Here is a 21,371-nt window from a genome sequence, read left to right on the forward strand (position 1 = left end):
TATTAGAGTGGGACGGAGGAAGTAGTACGCAAAAAGAATCTTGGAATCAAGCTAAATCATTTGATGATACAAATGAAGAATCTTGGATCCCCTCCATCCTCCCAGAATCCAATGTATAGAAAAGGTTCTCGCAACAAGAAATTTAATGCAAATATAGATTTTTATTTAAATAGTTTGTGCATAATTTTTTCTTATATAATTTGAGCACTAAAAAAGAAAAAAAAAATTAAACTACTCGTTCATTCGTTATGAATACTACTCCTATATACAAATTCATGCACAACGATTTATACCAAATAAAAATCAAATTGGGTGCACATGCAAAGCACGATTGTTTAATTATTCTAGTATATTCAAACTTGTACAAATATTAATATAAATCACATCCATCCGAGGTAAAGATTACAATCCTAAAACTATTATAATATAGAGTGATTATTTAAAATTGGAAGTATGACCTGTACTCCCTCCGTCCCACGAATTTTGACACGTTTTTTTTTTTGGTCGTTCCACGAATCTTGACACATTTTCAAATAAGGTAATAATTATTACCTTCTCTCTCATACTTTATCACCTTTATTACATTCTCTCTCCTACTTTATCACTTTTATTACCTTATTATCTCTCATATTTTATCACTTTTATACTTTATTAACTATACAAAACACTAATCTACAACTCTTTAATTCTCGTGCCGAAACCAAACGTGTCAAGATTTGTGTGGGACGGAGGGAATATTAATTAAGGGTAGTGATAAATTTACATAATATGTATATACATAATTAGGGTAAATTTGTCAATTTATAATCTAATATAAAATTCGATAATTGATGTAATTAGAATTTTACATAATTAACCTTAGCACTAATTAAGGAAAAAATATGTTCAAATTTTGAAATTTGATTTTATAACATTTTCCTAAAAATAGAAGATTCTTCTCTTTTTTATATAATTAACTTTACGTAATTTTTTTGCAATTTTTGATGGAACACTTAACAAATCTAAATATTTTATTATTTAAAGCTTAACAAACAAATTAATCAATACAAACAAGAAACGTTCAAATAGGTTCAGCAAGCACGGAGCCACCTCAAGGCCATCTAAAATCATGAACTTTTTATTTATTATTAATTTAGTAATGTTATTTTTATTAGATATGCAAAATAAGTACATAAAGTAGGAGGATTTTTTGTTTAAAAATTCCACATAAAATATATACGTATTTCAGAATTTTTTTATATCACTCTTTATATGTAATAATTTTATATTTCAAATATAATTTTTTAAAAATTCACATATACTTCAATTTTAATTTTTTTTAAATAAATATGATAATTGACGTAAATTACTCAATAAAGAACTTGAATATGAAAACACATAAGCTTTCAATTTTGTATAAATTATAATGATAACTATAGTTATTAAATAGTTTAAATATTTCATATACAATATTAAGATAAATACAATAAAAAATAATTAACAGCAAAAAAAATGTAATATTTATATGTTCAATATTTACGTGACTTTAAATCTCTTAGCTTTTACGAAAAATATGTATGCATATAACATATTTGAGTTATGATTCTTTTCCCGAGTGTCATTTTTAATTTTTCTGCTATTTGACAAAAACCTTTGTTTTTTTTCATAAATAATAAAAGAAACACATCATTCATTTTGATGGGGATGGCTAAAAATGCTCATATTAAAATATGTACTCTTTAAAAAAAAATAAACTAATTGTACATAAAATTATTTTTTCTAAGATTAGCTCATTATTTAACTCTGTCTTTGTATTAGTGAAGTTTGAATTGGTCAGTAGAAAAATAAATCATATTATTACAATTTTAACAAATACTAATAAAAAAAAGGTGTTAGATACCGGAAAAATGAACTCCAACAAAATTAGACATATCATTTTACCTAAATTTATCCTCAAATATACTTATTTAATTATATATACTCCATCATTCCATAAAAAATACTAGTTCATTTTTTCTATTTTGGGATGTCCACAAAAATTAATCAATTTTCATTTTTGGAAACTATCTATCACATGATGGGCCTTATTTTCCACTCACAATATCATTATAAACACTACTCATATTTAAATGGGTCTCTTTCTACACTCACAATACAATAATTATTTTTATTAAAACTCGTGTCATCCACCTTTAGGACTATTTTTGGTGAACGGATGAAGTATAATTTTAAAATTTCCCTAAAAAATCTAATTTCAAATTTATAAAATTTAATTGAATATAAATTTGAATATGTGAACGCATATTTATCATTATATGTGAAATATATAAATTAATTACGAATGACAATTAATACAAATTTTACTGTTAAATATTTTATTTTAAAACTAAATATTTATATATAAAATGAACCAATATAAAACACAAAACTTATGTTGGGTCCCGGAGGGTTAACTGAACAAGTGTATGGAGGATACACATGTAGGCTATTTTCATGGAAAATAAACAAACCAAACTTCAGTTGAAAGATGGTTGTAGACTGATACTGAAATATACTCCCTCCGTCCACGGAAGAATTTCCTATCTTTCCTTTTTGGGACGTCCACAAGAGAACTTCCTACCTATTTTTGGACTATACCCCACCACTTATAATCCTCTTACTTTCACTTTTCACAACTCTCAATATTAATTATAACACATTTTTCACCACTCTCAATACACTCAATTACCTTTTATCCACTCTCAATACACTTAACAATATTTTTTCTTAAAACCCGTGCTACTCCCTCCTAGAAAGTTCTTTCATGGACGGAGGGAGTATATTATATCAATTTTAATTTTTTATTTTTTATTTTGATTTCATTAATATCTTATAATTTTATGTATTATAATACTCCCTCCGTCCACAATTTAATGCCCTGTTTGGCTTTAAAAAACTGTCCACAAATTAATGCCCTGTTTTGCTTTTTGTACCCTTTTACTCTCCTACTTTTTCTATATTTACTACCCTTTGCCACTAATGGACCCACCTTCAAACACCTTTTTCACTTTTATATTCTATATTTACTACACTTTATCACTTTATCACTTTAGTCAACTACCTTTATCACTTTAGTCAACTACCCTTATATTTCACCACAACACCTTTTTCAGTTTTCTTAGTCTCCGTGCCCACACCCAAATAGGGCATTAAATTGTGGACGGAGGGAGTATATTTTTATGAAATAATTGAACGACACGGTCAACACGAGGCACAATTTTCATGGCTATAATTTGTTAGTATCAATTTCATTGATATCTTATAATCTTCTCTATCGTAGTATACTTTTAAGAAATATAATCGAATAATGTTTATTTGGAAAATTATATAGAAATAAAAAAAAAACTATATATATCAAAAGAATTGTAGGAGACTTAAAAATATCGATGTAAAGGGGGGGGGGGAACTAAGAAAAGGAGAAAATGGTGGGGGTATCAAAAAATTTGGTCAAAGCAATAACATTTGAAATAGAAAAGAAAATTAAAAATAATTAAAAACATATATTTAAAATAATCTCAAACTTTACACAATATCTTGGGTACACTTGGATGTACCGTATAATCGGGTTGACCCGTACCCAGAATAGTGTTATTTAGTATATGGTTTGGGTCAGGATATGGGTTCAAATCAAAGTACGAGTCAAAGTGCAACCCAGTTGTACGGTACACTCCGGTGTACCCAAAATTACCTCTAAATTTTAATCGATCATATTTTTCATATTTTAAACTAGGAGTATTTTTTTTTACAAATTATACATCAATAAATTTTTTTATCACAATCTTTAATATAATGCATATTACAAATTTTATTTTAAATTAAATAACCCAATTTCTGGAAATAAAGAGCAAAAATAAGAGAAAAGAAAGAAATAGCCGGAAAAATGAAATTAAAAGAAAACTTTTTCTTTGGCATGGGCAAAGCAACAAATTATGGTTGGTTTCGTTCTAGAACTTGGAGTGACTGTTCAAGCATTTTAATAAGACTGTTGAATTAAAATTGATTGCATATCTGTAAAAGATTATAGTGATTTTTAAGGATGCAAATCCATGATTTATTTCCTAATTCAATAGTGTATAGAAGGCAAAAATAAAAAACTTGTCACATTTAATAAAATAACCGATAATATATGAAAGGGGCAAATCAGCCATGATCGTAAATATTTAATAATAGAATTAATTTTTGAGGGTATTATGCATGTACATGTTATGTAAGAAAATCTTTTTCCATTAATTATTAAACCAAAACTATATGTGAAAAAGTGAGTGAAAGTCGCAAATAGTCGGAACTAGTATCAATAAATATGAAGAAAATTTGGGATTTGACTTCAAAAGAATCTGCCACAACTTCAATTAAGCACCACTACTTCTGCATCCATAGATACATAGGATTCGTAAAAAATTAGAAATATTTCTTGTCAAAGAATTAATGCAGAGAAAAGTACTCGTATCATTTATTTGACTTTGAAGCTTCCTTAATTATCATAGAATTCATTTTCTGCTATATAAAACACCATTCCCACCTCACCACTCACAACTAAAAACACACACTAGATAAAAAAAAAAAAATACTCATTCATTTTGTGAGGATGATGATGATGGATCCCGAGTTCCCATCAACCCTCACACTCGTCGTAGCCTCACTTCTTCTGCTTCTGATCCTTTCCAAATTCCGGAAACCCTCAGAATCGGAATGCGATCTCAATCGCATTCCGGGGCCCAAGAGGCTCCCGGTGATCGGAAACATCCACCTCCTGCTCAGCAAGTCCATGCCTCATTTCATTTTCCGACAACTCGCCGCCAAATACGGCCCCCTGATGCGGCTGCAGCTCGGCGGCGTCCCCTTCCTCATCGTCTCCTCCGTCGAGGTCGCGAAGCAGGTGCTCAAGACCCACGACGTGGCCTTCGCGAACCGGCCGCTCATGCACGCCGCCACCACCATCACCTACAACTACACCAACATCGCCTTCGCCCCCTACGGCGAGTACTGGAGGAATCCTGCGGAAGATCTGCACGCTCGAGCTGCTGAGCGCGAAGCGCGTGAGATACTTCCGCCCCATAAGGGAGGAGGAGAATATGAACCTGGCGGCGCTGATCGCCTCCAAGGGAGGATCGCCGGTGAATCTGTCGGAGGTGGTCGGGCTGTCGGCGTTCGACATCACGAGCAGGGCGTCGGTGGGGGAGGAGACGGAGGAGAAGCACACGATGACCGCCGCCATCAAGGACGGCATCGCGCTGGGCTCGGGCCTCAGCGTCGCCGATCTCTACCCGTCCAATAAGATTCTCCCGGTCATCAGCGGCATGAATTACAAGATCCAAAAGGTTTTCCGGCAGACGGATAGGGTTTTCGAGAGCATCATCGGCCGTCACAGAGCCGCCGGCCGGAGGGATGAGCGGTCCGAGGATCTGGTGGATGTTCTCCTCAAGTGCCAGCGAGACGACGCCGGAGTGCGCCTCACCACCGACAACATCAAAGCAGTCATATTGGTATGCATCAACTCTTTCTCTGTCCATAATAAAACTTTTTAGAAAGGAATGATATGAATTTTAAGACGATATTATCGAGTATATTGAGAATAAAAATATGTTGTGATTAGTATTAAGAGTGATAAAAATATAAAAAGTAAGAATAAATGTGATACTATGTCTGTCCACAAAAAATAGTCCTAATCGACGCGACTTTTTAATAAAAATAGTTATTGTATTGAGAGTGGATAAAGTGTCTCATTTAAATAGTCGTGTTCATCATGATAATTAATTGTATCCTGACTATGTGATAGATCATTTCTAAAATAAAGAAGAGACTAATTTTTGTGGACATTCTAAAATGACAAAAAATACTATTTTTTATATGAACGGATGAAGTATTATTAGTGGTGGGATATAATATAAAAATAAAAATAATTTTTTTTTTGTGTATGTCGAAAAATGAAAATTTAGTAAATTTTATTATGAACAGAAGGAGCATTGTTTATTTAGTAACACCTCATACGTCACACTGAAGTATACTAGGTAATTCAAATTAGAGTTGATAATTGGTTGAATTAGAACCCAACCTTGCTAGATCCAGATTTAAATTAGATTTTTTATTTTATTTTATTGGATGTAGACCAAATTCATTTTGTCCACAAAAATGAGGTCCAGATTGGAGTCCATAAGATCCACGGTCTCGGGTCCACTTCTTGATTATGATTAATTAATACTAATTGAATTATATAATAAACCTCTAACTATGGATTCACAATCGTAATTACATTAATTAATTATTATGGATGCATGGTACCATGCATCAGGCATAATTAATTCCTAATTATGATTAATAAACTTTGATTAGAGATTAATCAATCTTTTTCGTAGAACTAAACAACTAAATAAGAAAATTTCAATGGCTGTGCCACGATGAACTCGAACCAACGCGCACATGCATCTCAATTGAATATTTGCTAACTCTAGTTAAGTTATTGATATCGATGTTTCGGTACACGTGATCAGGATATGTTTCTGGCCGGCACCGAGACGTCGTCCACCGCCGTGGACTGGGTGATGTCGGAGATGATCAGAAACCCCGGCACGCTGAGAAGGGCGCAAGACGAGGTGCGGGAGGTGTTCGACGGCGAGGGCTACGTCGACGAGCAAAAATTTGACGACCTAAAATACATGAAATTAGTGATCAAAGAGACGATGAGGCTGCACCCGCCGGTGCCGCTCCTGGTGCCGAGAATAAACAGCGAGACATGCGAGATCGACGGCTACAAGATTCCGGCGGGGACGAGAGTGATGGTGAACGCGTGGGCGCTGGGGAGGGACCCCAAGCACTGGGACGAGGCGGAGAAGTTCAAGCCGGAGAGATTCGAGGGGAGCTCCGTCGACTTCAAAGGGAACAATCTCGAGTTCATCCCGTTCGGCGCCGGGCGGAGGATGTGCCCCGGCATGGCGTTCGGGCTCGCGAATATCGAGTTCTCGCTCGCCACGCTGCTGTATCATTTCGACTGGGAGATGGCGGGCGGGGCGGGCGGCGAGGAGCTGGATATGGAGGAGTCGTTCGGCGCCACCGCGAAGCGGAAGAACGATTTGCTCCTCGTCCCCACCCTCAAGAGGCCGTTGCGCCTCGTCAAGTGATGATTGATTCATTTCTTTAATTAATTAATTTGTAGTTAAATATTTTATTTTTATTTTATTTTTTGCGATAGTTAAATATTTACTGGCATTTACGCTCGTGCATTAACTGTGGCATTTACACTCGCGCGTGCAGTGTAAAATTGATATCGATTCAATATAATAATAATTTTAGCAAAATATATTTGAGTTTAATGTGAAAAAATAGAGAAGAATTCAAAATAATAAAGATTGATATTGTTAAAAAAAATAAAGTAAATTTAAAGGTCGTGACACGGTGAATTCGAACCCAAGATCTTTAATATTATCACACGGAAAAAAATGATGATTGCACAAAAAAAATTGATGATTGCTTGATCAGATCCATAAACTTCGTAGTTTGATGATGTTAATTCGTTTGTATACATATATATGAGTTAGTAATTGATGTTTAATTCTCAAATTTCGTAAATTAAAATTGCATACTAATTAAGCTACAAAAGAAGGGAGAATTTTTGCTTGACAAGAGCATCTCCAGTATGCATATGATGCTTTAGATAAATATCTCAAGGTTCATACATTCAATTTTTCTAATTATAAATGATGATAATATTGCATTAATGGACAGCGTATGATTATGATCTAACTAAAAACCCAAGAAAAAAGATTTATCTTCTTAGTCTTACAATTTACTCTTCAAGTTGGACCTAATCGGCCCTTCAAGTTTGATATATGGGGCCTACTCAACTATTCACGATATACATATATGCACATTAATTACTGGACCTGCATGCATGAGTGGAAGAGCATGCATCCACGCTATTTTTTTTTTCAGTATAGAAAATATTTGATATATACTCTTTTTTATATAATTTTTTTTTCATATATTAGAAACTTCTGATCAGAAAGCCCACTCCTCTTTCATGGGTCCAAAACTGGTATTAATTTCTATAATTAATGTTATGTCTACAAAGGGGACCATTGTAGCAATGTATAACGTCCAAAAGGGGAACAAGTTTAATTAACGCAAAAACAAAAGTCTTATTTTAATTGTATAACCAATTTGGAAATTATTTTCCAATGTTAAAATTAATGAACGTTCAATTTTTTTTAGAGTTAAGCAGCGTAAAATAAATAGGTCTTTCACGTTATATTTTGTGCAATTTGATCACTAACATTCAAAAATTAATTAGAGCGGATTTACTATTGTTAACTCCCGTTAGACAGAGGAACTTATTTTCACAACTTTATGGACGATAAGGAGCAAGTTCCACAAAACATAACATTAAGAGCTAGTATTTGTTTTTCGTTATAAAATTTAGAGGGTATTTAATTTTTATTGCTTAACATTTTTTAAATTTAAGCATATATATGTATATTCACACCGAAGCAATTTATTTTTTTTCCTCTCCAAGTTGAAAGTTTGATAGTGAACGCGTCTATGAAAGTATGTGTGTTCAATTCGCACCTAAGAAGACTAACTTTAATAGACAAAATTGCATTTATGTGTTCTGTACTTACTCGAGAATAGGAAATTACAAATTTACAAGAAATGTAATTATCGCATATTTTGAATATAATGCTTGATCCCTACATGCATATTGAGTTTGACTTGTATTTAATTTATACACATATTACCAGATATAATGTACATATGTTTTTTTATACACCTTTTTCTTCATCTTTAGCCTTATTCTGGTGATCAGCAATCAATAGTACTCTAATTTATTCAATATATATGATTCTACCCATATATGAATTAATGTAAGGATTCTTTTTCTTTCAAAACGATTCACATGATATAGTGTATTTTCTATTGAATAGTATACGATGCAAAGGTTCGTTAAATAAATTACGTTCATGTTTATATATTGTGCTTTTGATTGAATACTTAAAGGCGTACATTTGTTAGGTGAAAGTTGATATTCGTTGAAATAACGAAGCGCAACTTAATTGGTAAGACGATTTTCCTCTAATCATGTTATATTACGACAGAAAATGAGAAATTATTATTGATCTTTTTAAAAAAATAAAAAAATTACTATGCAACCAACCCACCCTCTATGAGCGAGGGTCGAATCCGATCGACCCGAACTAGACTTCAATCCTATCTATTACCCGAATCCGACCGAAACCCAACTCATGACCATGTGAGTTGGCCCGACCGCTGAACCCAATTCGAAACTCAATTTGAACCTACTTTTAGGATTTCATGGTAAACATTAATACAACTCCGCATCCGCGCTAGCGGCGCTCTCGTGCATGCAACATCATTACGCTCGCGCCGACTGATGGTGTTAAAGCAATCAATTTTATATGTATATTTGTGTTGTAATGTACGTATATTTGTATTTAATTATATGCATACATATTTTTTTAATCACATAACCCGCGCCCGCATCGGATGGTGGTGGTGTCAAGGTATCCAAATTTGTGTTCAACATTATGATTTATGCATATTAAAAAAAAGCGTTCATTTTAAATATACTAGCAGAGGAAACGTGCGTTGCACGTATTTGCAGATGATGAATTGCTTGATGTAATATTATGTCAAAAATTATTTATATAGACGATGTGTAATCATTGTTGAGCCTGAAATTAATCTCAACATCAAAATAAATAAAAACAGAAAATAACACCAAGAATTTACGTAATTCGATCATAAAGATCTACGTCCACGAAGATCACCGTAGAAATTTCACTATTAATTACCCAATTTTACAATTATAAGGTTGAGTCATGTCATAAGAATGAAAAAAAGCCTCTCTTCAATCTACATACGATAATCATATTTATAACTTATAAAGTAAACTTAGCTCTAAAGCCCATTAATGAAGGCAATTGGGCCCAAATTTAGTTACAATAATCTTTAGTGCTGCGCAAATATCCAAAATAATAATAATATAAAAATAGAGGAAAAGTTTTAGACCTATCTCTGTATAGCGCTGATACGTATTTTACCCCTCATCGACCATATTCAGTACAATACTAAAAATATTATTGAGAAAATTATTGTGAATAAAGTTTGTTAAAATACATACTCCCTCCATCCGCCAAAAGTATGACACTTTGGCTGCGCACGGGATTTAATAAAATTGGTGATGATGTTGATATAGTGGATAAATGGTCCCGCCACTTTATGAGATGTGTGGTTGAGATTGAATTTGGGGTGAGTTTTTTGTAAATGAAGAGTGTTTGTAAGGATAAAATTTAAAAGTGGATGGTGGGACCATTGCCTAAGAAGGAAAGTGACATAATCTTTGCGGACGCCTAATATAGTAATTGTGACATACTTTTGGCGAACGGAGGGAGTATTAAATTTACGAAAAGTCAAATATTGCTAGTAAATAAAAGATTATTCAAAACTAAAAGCAACTACGTCAACTGTTAATTAGTTTAAACTATTAAATGTGAATTTATATTCACATCAATAGAATTTTTTGGATTCTTCATGCATTTTATGTTTTTTCACTAATTCAAATAACTTTGAATTTTTTTCTTCATCAGGAAGTTTAACACACAAATTTATCAACTTCATTTGTGGTATTTATCTTATTTTCATACTTAAAAAATTATCAACATATGAACATGTGGTAACCCTCATTTTGAAAATCCAATTTCATGATATGTGCATCTACATGTCCAAAACTCTCATTATTGAATAATTGAGTTTTTTGACTAACATATAATTTTTCTTGTGTTTCCTTTTATTCTGGGTTGCATGTCATTGTGATAAATAAATTTAATTTTTCAAATCTTTGTACCAATGTCAATGCATCAAGATATCTACGCTTCATATCTAATGTTGGACCTCCAATAAATATTGCAGGAAAAATAATTCTTTTTCCAACTTCATTTGCTCTCAATTCTCCTTTGAAAAAATATTCTAAAAAATTCTCCTTTGAAAATATTATCAACAAGTCTTTGATATAATTATGCTCTCATACTTGATTGGTTTAGGCGATAGAAATATAGTCTTTTCGTCTCCAATTTTATATACATTTCAACAATAAATTGTTGTACCAATCTTTCTGCTAGGGATGTCAATCGGGTCAGCCCACCGAGTTTCGGGCCAGCCCTATCAGATTTCGGGTTAATCGGGTGCGGGTTAGTCAAACTGAGGATTTTGTCAGGTTATAAATTTTCAACCTCTAAACGTTCAGGTTTCTGGCTAGCCCATCAGGCTAATCGAGTTAAAGGCATAAAAATACAATAATCATTTGTATTTTGTTATTCTTAATGATCTAATGTATAATGTATAATGTATAAAATCTATATTATATATAAAAGAGGAGTTTTTCCCCTCATCTTTTCCCTCTCTTTTTCTCTCTCTTCTTCCATCAATTTTTTCATTCTTTTTTTCTTTTAGTTTTTCATAATTTAATTCTTTTGTAAATATTGTCAAATTTAATTCATGATTTTTTTTTCAATATGAATCTTAAATTTAATACTATTGTATAAAAACATCAAAATTAAATTTAAAATGAATAAGTTATGAAAATTTTAAAATATTTTATTTTCTCTCTTTTCATTAAATATTTTATTTTCTCTCTTTTCATTAAAATTTTATAACTTTTTATTTATGTTTGTATATGAAAATATTTATTATGACGTGTAACTCTATAATAATAATGTGTAAATGCTAATTTTGGTTATTGAATAATTTTTATTACACTTTATACAAAGTTGTTAATATAATTTTTAAATTCAAGATTTTATTGAATAATTGAAGTGAATTATTTTATTTTATTTTTAAAATATATTTTATATTTATTTAAATATATCGTTAATTTCGATGTTCATCGTGCATCGCACGAATGGACGTTCTAGTACACATAGAAATCAAAGATATAAATTATATAGCAAGCATGAAATGCAAAAATATAAGATATTGAAGAAAAAAAATCAAGATTGCTTGACATATAAAATAAATTGGTAACAATAAAATGTTCAACGTTGTTAAAGAAAAAACAATAAAATATCCAAAAATATTTTGAACTCATAGAATCAAAGCATCTCAAAAATACAGAAAAATGAAATGATGAGCCTTTATAATATTTTATCATTTTTTAATTTTTATATCTAACTATTTTGTGTTAAATATTCGGGTTTCGGGCTAGCCCATCGGGTTAGTCGGGCCGACCCTATCGGGTGTTAGGCTATTCGATTACGGGCTAGTCGGGTTGTAATTTTTATCGGGTTGAAAATTTTCAACCCTAATCCTCTCGGATTGATGGGTTAATCCGGCTAGCTCACGAATTCGGGCTAGATTGACATCCCTACTTCCTGCTAATAAAAGTATGAATTCCTTTATATTTATGATATGTAGCTTATAGCAAATATATTATCGACATGATACATTTTTATTATTTTGCTTTATGACACTTGTGATACTTCAATTTTCAAGGTTCTCATAGATGTGGAGCATCGAGATTTATAGTCAATATTAAGTTTTTGGTTTGGATTAATTGATTCAAAATAGTAACGATTTATAGTCAATATTAAGTTTTTGGTTTGGATTAATTGATTCAAAATAGTAACAAATTTCTATATTTTTCTTTCAATTATTCTTATCTTTTACTTATTTGCCCATGTTTTTATTGTGTAATACTTAAATACAGGGGCAGATCAAGTTATCATTAGGGGGCAAAATTTGTAGAATTATGGCGTTTTAAAATATTTGCACGGGGGTTCGGGATCGGGAGCCCCCGAACCAATTTCTTTTTAGCATTCCGTACAGTTCATTTTCATGCATTTTTTTAACAGTTACTTAACATAATAAATAGTTGTTCGCAATTCAATTAATTTAATGACAAATACATTGAAATCATATAAAGACTTGCTTCTATACATTTTTCTAGAAAAATTGTTTCACCTTATAAATAAATTAATTAATTTTCATTATTAATAGTTCATAGTTTTACTTTAACTTGAGGATCGACTATAATTCAGCCTTTAAAATTAACAAAGAAGGAAATAGGATAAAAATAACATAAATTTAACAAATTAATGTAAAATGTTAAGCAATTAACAATGAATACTATAATTATTAAAATAATGTATTATAATTTTCATTATTATTATAATTGACAATATATATATATATATATATATATATATATATATATATATATAATATGTGTATATATATATATACATATTTTGCTGATCTGAGACCTATTGTGCTTTCGAACTTCCTTTTCAAAATCATTTCAAAAGTTTTGGCCACGAGACTGAGCGGTGTGGCGGCGGAGATGGTTTCCAAGCATCAGTTTGGTTTTGTTCGCGGTCGTTCCATTCATGACTGCATTATGCTTGGTTCTGAGGGAGTGAATTGCCTCAAGCGTTCTCATGGGGGGGGGTTAACATGGCTTGTAAGATTGATATCAGAAAGGCTTTTGATACCTTACGTTGGGATTTTCTTCTTAAGGTTTTGCGAGCTGGCGGCTACTCTGAAACTTTCATCAGATGGATTGCTATTATTCTTCGTTCTGCAAGACTTTCAATTCTTTATAACAACAATCTTTGTGGTTATTTTCAGTGTTCTAGAGGCGTCAGGCAGGGGGATCCTTTGTCCCCAATTTTATTTGGAATTGCTGAAGATGTGCTCAGTGTCCTCTTCCAGAATTGTGTTGATTCTGGTAATCTTGTTCCAATGAATTTGACCAGAGGTACTGCTTTCCCTACTCATCTCCTTTATGCAGATGATATTTTGGTGTTTGGTCGTGCAACGACTGCGAATGCTCGTAAGATCACTCATATTTTGGAGTTTTATGGCTCTATCTCGGGTCAGATCTGTTCTATGGAGAAATCTCACGTTTATTTTGGGGACAAGACTCCTAACAGGTTGAGACGTCATATCATTAATATTTTAAATTTCAGGAAGGGTTCTCTGCCATTCAATTATCTGGGCGTGCCTATTTTCTCTGGGAGGGTCAAAGCCTCTTTCTTGCGTGCAATTCATGATCGGATTATTCTCAAGGTTGCCAGATGGAAGGGCATGCAGCTTTCTATGGCTGGTAGAATTTGTTTGGTGAAGTCTGTGATTCAGAGTTCTATTACGCATTCTATGATGGTGTATCGCTGGCCGAGAAGTCTCATTAAGGACCTGGATTTGAAGTGTCGGAATTTTATCTGGACTGGCGATGTTTCCAAGAGACCCAGCTGCCCGGTTCGTTGGGCGAGGGTGTGTGCTATTAAGGAGGAGGGTGGTCTTGGAATTCGTTCATTTGATTTTATGAACAAGAGCTACTTGATGAAGATGGCGTGGAACATTATTGGTGGGCATTGTTTCAGTCATCAGATTATGCGCAGTAGATATTTGACGCCTCTATGTCGTCCTACCAAGGCAGGCGGCGTCTTCGATCTGGTTGGGCTTGAGGCCGGAAATCCCTGAGTTACTTGATGAGGCTTATTGTTATGTGGGTGCAGGAACTTCGATCAATTTTTGGAAAGATGATTGGCTTGGTTACTCTCTTGTGAAGCGCTGTGGTGTCCCGGATTTCCTTTTGGAGACGCTGACTTGCTCAGTGGCGGATTATTATTATGAGGGGGTCTGGCATTTCACTCAAAACTTTTTAAATGTCTTCCCGGAAATCATTTGTGATATCCTGCTTCTTCCTGTCGGGGAGGGTTCGGATGATAGGTTTTGGAAAAGTTCTGTGCATGGTACGGTCTCTGCTGCCGCAGCTTTCTCAAAACGCTGTCATGGGTTTCCTATTGTTAAGTGGGGTTCTTGGAGTTGGGAAAATTTCATCCCGGTTCGACGTCCGTTGCTTTGTTGGAGGCTGATTCATAACCGATTACCTACTTTCGATTGCCTCATTAAGCAAGGATTGATTTTGCCTAATTTTTGCTGTTTTTGCTATAGGAGTGGGGAGTCTATCGATCATCTTTTCTGGCAATGCAGCGAGCTTAGACATGTTTGGGAGGAGTTCTTGAACTGGTTTAATTTTAATGGTGAGCATGTTGATATCCATGGTTTCTTAGTTGCAGCGTGGAATCATAAGCCTAGCTCTCAAGTTCTGACGTACTGGAAGGCTGGTATTATTTATCTTCTTTGGGCTATTTGGCATCAAAGAAACGAGTGTGTGTTCAAAGGGAAGGTTTATAGCAGTCAGCGGTTGCTTCAACACATTAGGGTTGCTTTTAAAGAAGTTGAAGCTAACTTCAGCAAGTTGGGTTGTATGAATAACAGTTGGTCGGATTATTTGATTATTAGAAGGATTGGGGTGTCGTCTAGAGCTTCGCCGCCTCCTATTTTTGTGAATGTGCATTGGTGGCCCCCGATTCTACAGTGGATTAAGGTCAACACTGATGGCTCCGCTTTAGGAGCTCCGGGGAAGATCGCTGCGGGCGGGGTTTTTCGGGATAATCACGGTTGTGTCCGTGGGTGTTTTCATCAAGATGGCGGCAAAGGGTTTGCCTTTGAAGCGGAGCTTCTTGCGGTCATTCTCGCGATTCAAATTGCGCATGAGAGGAACTGGCGGTTTTTGTGGGTGGAATCAGATTCTACTTATATTGTGAATCTTTTTGGGTGCCGTGGCGCTTCGTGGAGGCTTGGAAGAAGACCTTAGGTTTGCTTAGAGATTTCAATCTGCAGGTTACTCATATTTACAGGGAGGGTAATAAGCCGGCGGATATTATGGCAAGCGAGGTGGTGCCAAATGGTTGGTGGCTCCATGCGATTGAGGCTATCAAGACGGCGGTTGGTCTTGACATGGCTTCTCACAGCCACGTTCGTTTACGTTATTGATGATTTGTGATTGTGATTTGGCTTGCGCTTGGGTGAAGCGGTTTCATCTTGGCTCTCGGTTGCGGTTTCGAGGGGTCACGGCGACGGCGTCTTCATGTTTCCGTCTTCGCCTTTTCTTTGCTGTTGTTCTGTTGTTTTGTTCCTCTTCTGTGCTTTTGGGAGCCGGAATTTTTAGGGGCGATGGTTCGGCCGGAGCTTCTGAAAATTTCCAACTCAGCTTCTCAGGCACCATTTCTTTAACGAGTACTCTTTTTCCTCTTGCTGAGGTTTTAATGAGGCTCGGCCCTTAGTTTGCTCCCCCTGTGCTCTCAAGGGTTTTGGTTCTGCCGTTTTTTTTTTTTTTTTCACTTTTCCTCTTTAATAAAAATTTTATTTAAAAAATATATATACATATTTAAAATCTCAAAAATTGGGAGGGGGCTTCAGCCCCCTAGATCCACCCCTACTTAAATAAATAAACACATAAACATTTATATTATTAAAAATTAATACTCCAATATCTATTTTAAGCTAGAAATGAGGTCATAATTTACCATTTTCGCCCGTCCATAAAAATATGTCGTAACCTTTTTTTGTCATTCATTTATCCATTATTTTTTTTTTTTTTTGGGGCATTTTCTCTCACTAACTCTCTCCACTTGCTTTAATTTATGTGGCCCTTTCTTTACTCATTAAATAAATAACTAATTTTTCTTAAAACCCGTGTCGATTAAGTTTAATTATGTTTCAACTATTAACATCAATGCTAAGTTTTATTTTATAATAAATCTATATAATAATTTTCATAACTTAATACTTAAATAAGCGCTAGCAATTGAAAATAACTTTAACATGAGAATAATATATAAAGCTGAACAATCATACATACCTGATTCTTCTCTGGAGATGATATCTTTGCAATCATACTTGTTTATAGTGATGAAGTAGTATCAAGATTTTTGTTATAAACTAAAGATGTTGTGGCAATATTTTTGATGTTTTGATGTCAACCTATTTCGCCTCTTAAAAAAAAAGAGTGGATACTGCATATATAGGATCATAACATCTATAGCAATGCTTTATTCTATGTCTATCACCAGAATAAATCATGATGCCTCGCTCAAATGGTATGTAGTCATTATTACCTTCGACCCTTATAGTAGCAACTTGATTTGCATGTGGAGAATTATATACTCGTTGATCTAAGTTCACATTTTTGAAAATATGAAGTTCAACGCTATCCATTGACAAACCTCCCTTTTTTCTATCTATTACAATTTCTAGATTGTTATATGATGCTTTTTGAACTTTCCATATATAGAAGAATAAGCTTTCAATCTTAAAAAAAAATTACATATGGATTGACCTCCAAAAATTTTGTGACCTTCTTAACTGTTATTCAGGTTCATTGTGTTCTCTACCTCGCTTCATGTTTCATAAACATAATTGAAATATGCCACGAGTTGAATTTTATGGGATCAATCCCGAAAAATCATGATAAACCGTTTTTTGTGCTAAAAAATAGTAAATTCCCCGTCTTGCAAATGCAAACTTTTTTTATCTAACTTCTTACCAAATGGAATATACAATTGTATGAGCAGATATTTCTTAGAAAATCCATAGCTTCTTGTGATTAAGGTGTAAACAATTCATATAATTCTTCAAAAATTTTAGAAAATGAAAGTATAACTTTTTCATTGTCACAATAAAAAGTAGGAGCTTCGCATTGAAATTTTGCAGCACCGCAATAAGTGTAATTAGACATACCTTTTTTAATTTATGTAGCATAGAACCTACGAGTATAAACAATAGATTTAAATATAATAAAATATTATTTATTGTATATCTATAAATAAATACTATTATTCTAAAAATATTGTATTACTAACTATTTTAAGTTAGAACTTTTCTTTTTCATTTGTGAAAGTGTTTTTTGTATGTGGATATATCTATGCGGCTGAAATATCACGTATAATATTAAAAAAATTAAGAAAAAAAATCCAACTCATGCATAGCCAGATAGTTTGGCTAAGCCTAAATTAACCTCTTTGTAGAAAAATAAAATTCACGTTTTAATTCTACTGCATTATAATAGTTAATCTTATTATCATTTTTAAAACTAATTCCTCTTTTGGCATTATATATATATATATAGGGAGAGGTTCAAGAAAGAACCATAAATAAAAGAAGACCGGAGAACCATTTTCAGCCATTCGATCATCAAGATCTACGGTGGATGCATCATCTTGTTGGATGAATGCAGATCCTGGGTTCGAATCCTGAAGGGAGCATTTTTTATTTTTATTTTTTTAGTGCATTAATTTTAACAGCGAATGCATTAATTTTTATAGTGGATGTGTAGTATCCCGCTATTTTATTTTATGATTAAGAGCAACAAATGCAATATTTATTTTTACATCTTTTAGTTGATTTAATCCAGTGATTAATATTCAGTTAATTCAGCTCAGAGTTCTGAATTAGATGCCATTACCTGAGATGACCACGATTGAATTATTGAGTAGTCAATGATTTATTTCAGAATGATAATTGACTTAGCGAAGTCGAGTTATTATTTTATTTGTAATCGAAATATTATTTCTATCTATTACTTTACTCAGTCGTGGATTTAATCCCGACTAATAGAGCGAGTTAAATTAGATATTTTAATTCGCAGAGGCTTTATAAAGATAAGTAGAATCCGAAAAAAAAAAATTAGATTTACAGATCCTCAATTGATACAAAAACTACTATGGGATTCTATTTGTCACCTCAAGACTTTCAAACACTTACAATCATAGTCCTTTTTCCTACTCTATTGCATACTACACGCATGCTCTCCAACAAATACCATCAACAATCATTTCTACACTACTATTCACTATCTAGCACTTAAAGAAAAAGGAAAAGAAAGAAAAGAATGAGAAGGATAAAACGTGTGTGCTGCAAGGAACATCTACTGCAGCTACATTTTTCCTTTCTTTTCAACCCTCCCCTATTCCTTAGCATGCTCCACCGCCTATTTGTATCTTTTTGACTCCAGCCAGTTTGCACATTTTGACTAAACAAGTGTGCATTTCACACCCGAACACCTTCATTTTGTTCCAGACTTCATCAGCTATTAATCTCCATTTTGTTTCCATTCCACACTTAGAAAGTTCAGGACAGCAGGGGCCTTCATACATTCTCTGCGAGGAGTTCAGTTCAATCATTCCAGTTCGTTAAACTCAACGGCAATCAGCCAACCAACAGTCATTCCCAAGGTATTATACTATCTCAATTATTCAAATCTATACTTCATAGCATCAAAACATGTTTTAGTAAATGGATATAGACTTCACGCAAGAACTAGTGAAACAAAGACTAGTACAGAACACCATAGTTTCACAATGAATTGAGTTACGTGCATTGATAATTGAAAAGCACCAAAAATCCTATCTTGCTTAACTGCGTTTAGTACCTCAGTGTGGGGCCGAGCTGGGAGAACTCAGTTTTTGTATGAGCGTTGAGCCAAGAACCGATGGGTGAACCATGAGGAAGTATGGATGGCCGAGAGACGGTGGTTGTCGCCTCGTTGCCAAGGCAGAGGTGCAGGGAAGAGCCAAGGGCACGACGACTCCCAACGACCCTCGCCGATTCTGGACCAGCAGCAGCGTGGCTGAACCGAGAGGGGACGACGCCGGGGTTAGACACGGAGACAGCCAACGCCGGATGGAGCTGGCGGAAGCTGAACGGCCGGGGAAGGAGAAGCCGACCGGAGTTGAAAGGGAAGGCCGATCTGATTTTGGGGGAGAAACCCCGTTTGAAACTTCAAGGGAGAATTGGGGCTTTGCTTTTCCTTCGTGGAAGAGACGAGGAGCGAGGCGGGCTGCTAGAGATCAGACCAGCGACCTCGATTCCGGGCAAAGTAGCTGCAACTCCGGGCGGCGGCGTTACCTCAGCAGCGGCGACGTCCGGCGATAGAGCTTCCAGGCGTGTCAGGGGCGGCGGCGGTGATTTCCGATTTGGGAGAGCAGGGGCTCGTGCCGGCGACGAGAAGGCGCCGGAGCCGGATTTGGTGGGCTGAGAACGAGAGAGAGAAGAGAGGCGAGGAGGCGTCGGACCTTGGCGCGGCTGTCGACCTCGCCGGATTTCGGAACAGCGGCGGCGAGCCCTCATTGAAGAAAGAGAGTCGAATTATTGTTGAGGAAAAGAAGAGAGAGACGAGAATTGAGAGGAAGAGAGAATCTACTTTTGTGTGGGTGCGTGTGAGTGTGACCGAGAGAGAGAGACGAGAATTATGCTGAGAGGGAGAGAGCCGAGTGATATACATGGGTTGGGCCCTATTTTATTTATTTTGGGCTTCACCATTTATTTGATTTTGGGCTTCACCATTTATTTGATTTTGGGCTCCTATATAATTAAATTTGGGCCTCCTGTTTATTTTCTTTGGGCCTCCTATTTATTTTCATGTGGGCCTTTATTGTTTCTCTTTGGGCCGAGTTTACTAATGAAAGCCCAACTGCATTTTATTTTAATTGGGCTTTAGTTTAATTCATTGGGCCGAATTTATTTAAATTGAAGCCCATCTATTTTATTTTAATCGGGCTGTTATATTATCTTCGTTGGGCCTCGTTTGATTTATTAATTGAGCCCAGCTAATCAAATTATTGGGCCAAGATTTATTTAATTACTTGAGCCGATGAATTATTTCAATTAGGCCTCTCATATTAATTTTTCAAGCCCACTTTTACTTAATTAATTATTAGGCTGCTTTATGTTGAGCCTTTTAATTATTTAAACTTACTACAGTACTTTCTCCCATTTATTAAGCACGATTGAGATTATGAGGTTATAAAGCAAATAAGTCGAAGTATTTATTTATTCCTTTTCTATCGATTACCTCGAGTAAGATTTATTTAATCAGTGGATTATAACATCCTGAAGAGAATAGATTAATTTTAGTTAATTATCCGGTTTCATGAGACGAGACTTAGCTTTTGTTTAAATCCGATAGCCTGGATTAACAATAGAAATTCCCTGATTATTATCTCAGAATAATAGTTCATGCATACGAGATTCATGCATAGTTAAATTATGCATTCTCATTTAATTGAGAATTTTCCCTCGATTTAAAGTCTTACGATATTTTCTCGGATAAAGGTCGAGCGCAAGAATAAGAGCTCATCAAGGAGTCACTAATTTGTAGCAAAGCTTTGCTATCAGGTGGGCATTACTTTCATATATATCAAATGAGTTTAAATGTTACGTTCAAGCAAGTTATTTCATGACTAAATTAATTGAAGTTATTTCAAATATTGTCTTGCCATAAAATGTTTCAATTTCAGTATGATATCTATCTGATGTGGCTTTTATCATGTAATCGAATTCGGGTCTTGAGCAGTTGATAGTTATCCTGCCAGGGCTAGTGTACACCAGTGACCGTGAGTCATCTAGCGGGTTGGCCGGTCAAGTGACCGTGAGAGGTGGCCACCTCTCCGGCACACAGTTCCAGATATGATAGATTACAAGAGAACTTAGACTGCAGTCGA

General features: G+C 34.5%; 1 protein-coding gene and 1 pseudogene across 1 annotated transcript; both read left to right on the top strand.

Annotated features, from left to right (window-relative positions):
- Positions 1-4,501: 4,501 nt before the first annotated feature.
- Positions 4,502-7,310, top strand: LOC131015104 (salviol synthase-like; annotated as a pseudogene).
- Positions 7,311-13,476: 6,166 nt separating this feature from the next.
- LOC131019091 (uncharacterized) lies at positions 13,477-15,685 on the top strand. The gene is made up of 3 exons (XM_057947775.1): positions 13,477-14,422; positions 14,541-14,667; positions 14,980-15,685. Exons 1-3 carry the CDS (start codon positions 13,477-13,479, stop codon positions 15,683-15,685), a joined length of 1,779 nt encoding a protein of 592 aa, XP_057803758.1.
- The last annotated feature ends 5,686 nt before the right edge of the window (positions 15,686-21,371 follow it).

The sequence above is a fragment of the Salvia miltiorrhiza genome, chromosome 3, assembly GCF_028751815.1.
Source record: "Salvia miltiorrhiza cultivar Shanhuang (shh) chromosome 3, IMPLAD_Smil_shh, whole genome shotgun sequence".
Lineage (NCBI taxonomy): Eukaryota > Viridiplantae > Streptophyta > Magnoliopsida > Lamiales > Lamiaceae > Salvia > Salvia miltiorrhiza.

What these genes read in the sequence shown, in the direction of transcription:
- LOC131019091 (XM_057947775.1), top strand. Translation starts at nt 13,477, where the DNA reads ATGGCTTGTAAGATTGATATCAGAAAGGCTTTTGATACCTTACGTTGG. An exon ending in CAGTCATCAGATTATGCGCA is followed by an intron (nt 14,423 to 14,540) that starts GTAGATATTTGA and finishes ATGTGGGTGCAG; the next exon opens with GAACTTCGATCAATTTTTGG. An exon ending in TATTATTATGAGGGGGTCTG is followed by an intron (nt 14,668 to 14,979) that starts GCATTTCACTCA and finishes TTTTTGCTATAG; the next exon opens with GAGTGGGGAGTCTATCGATC.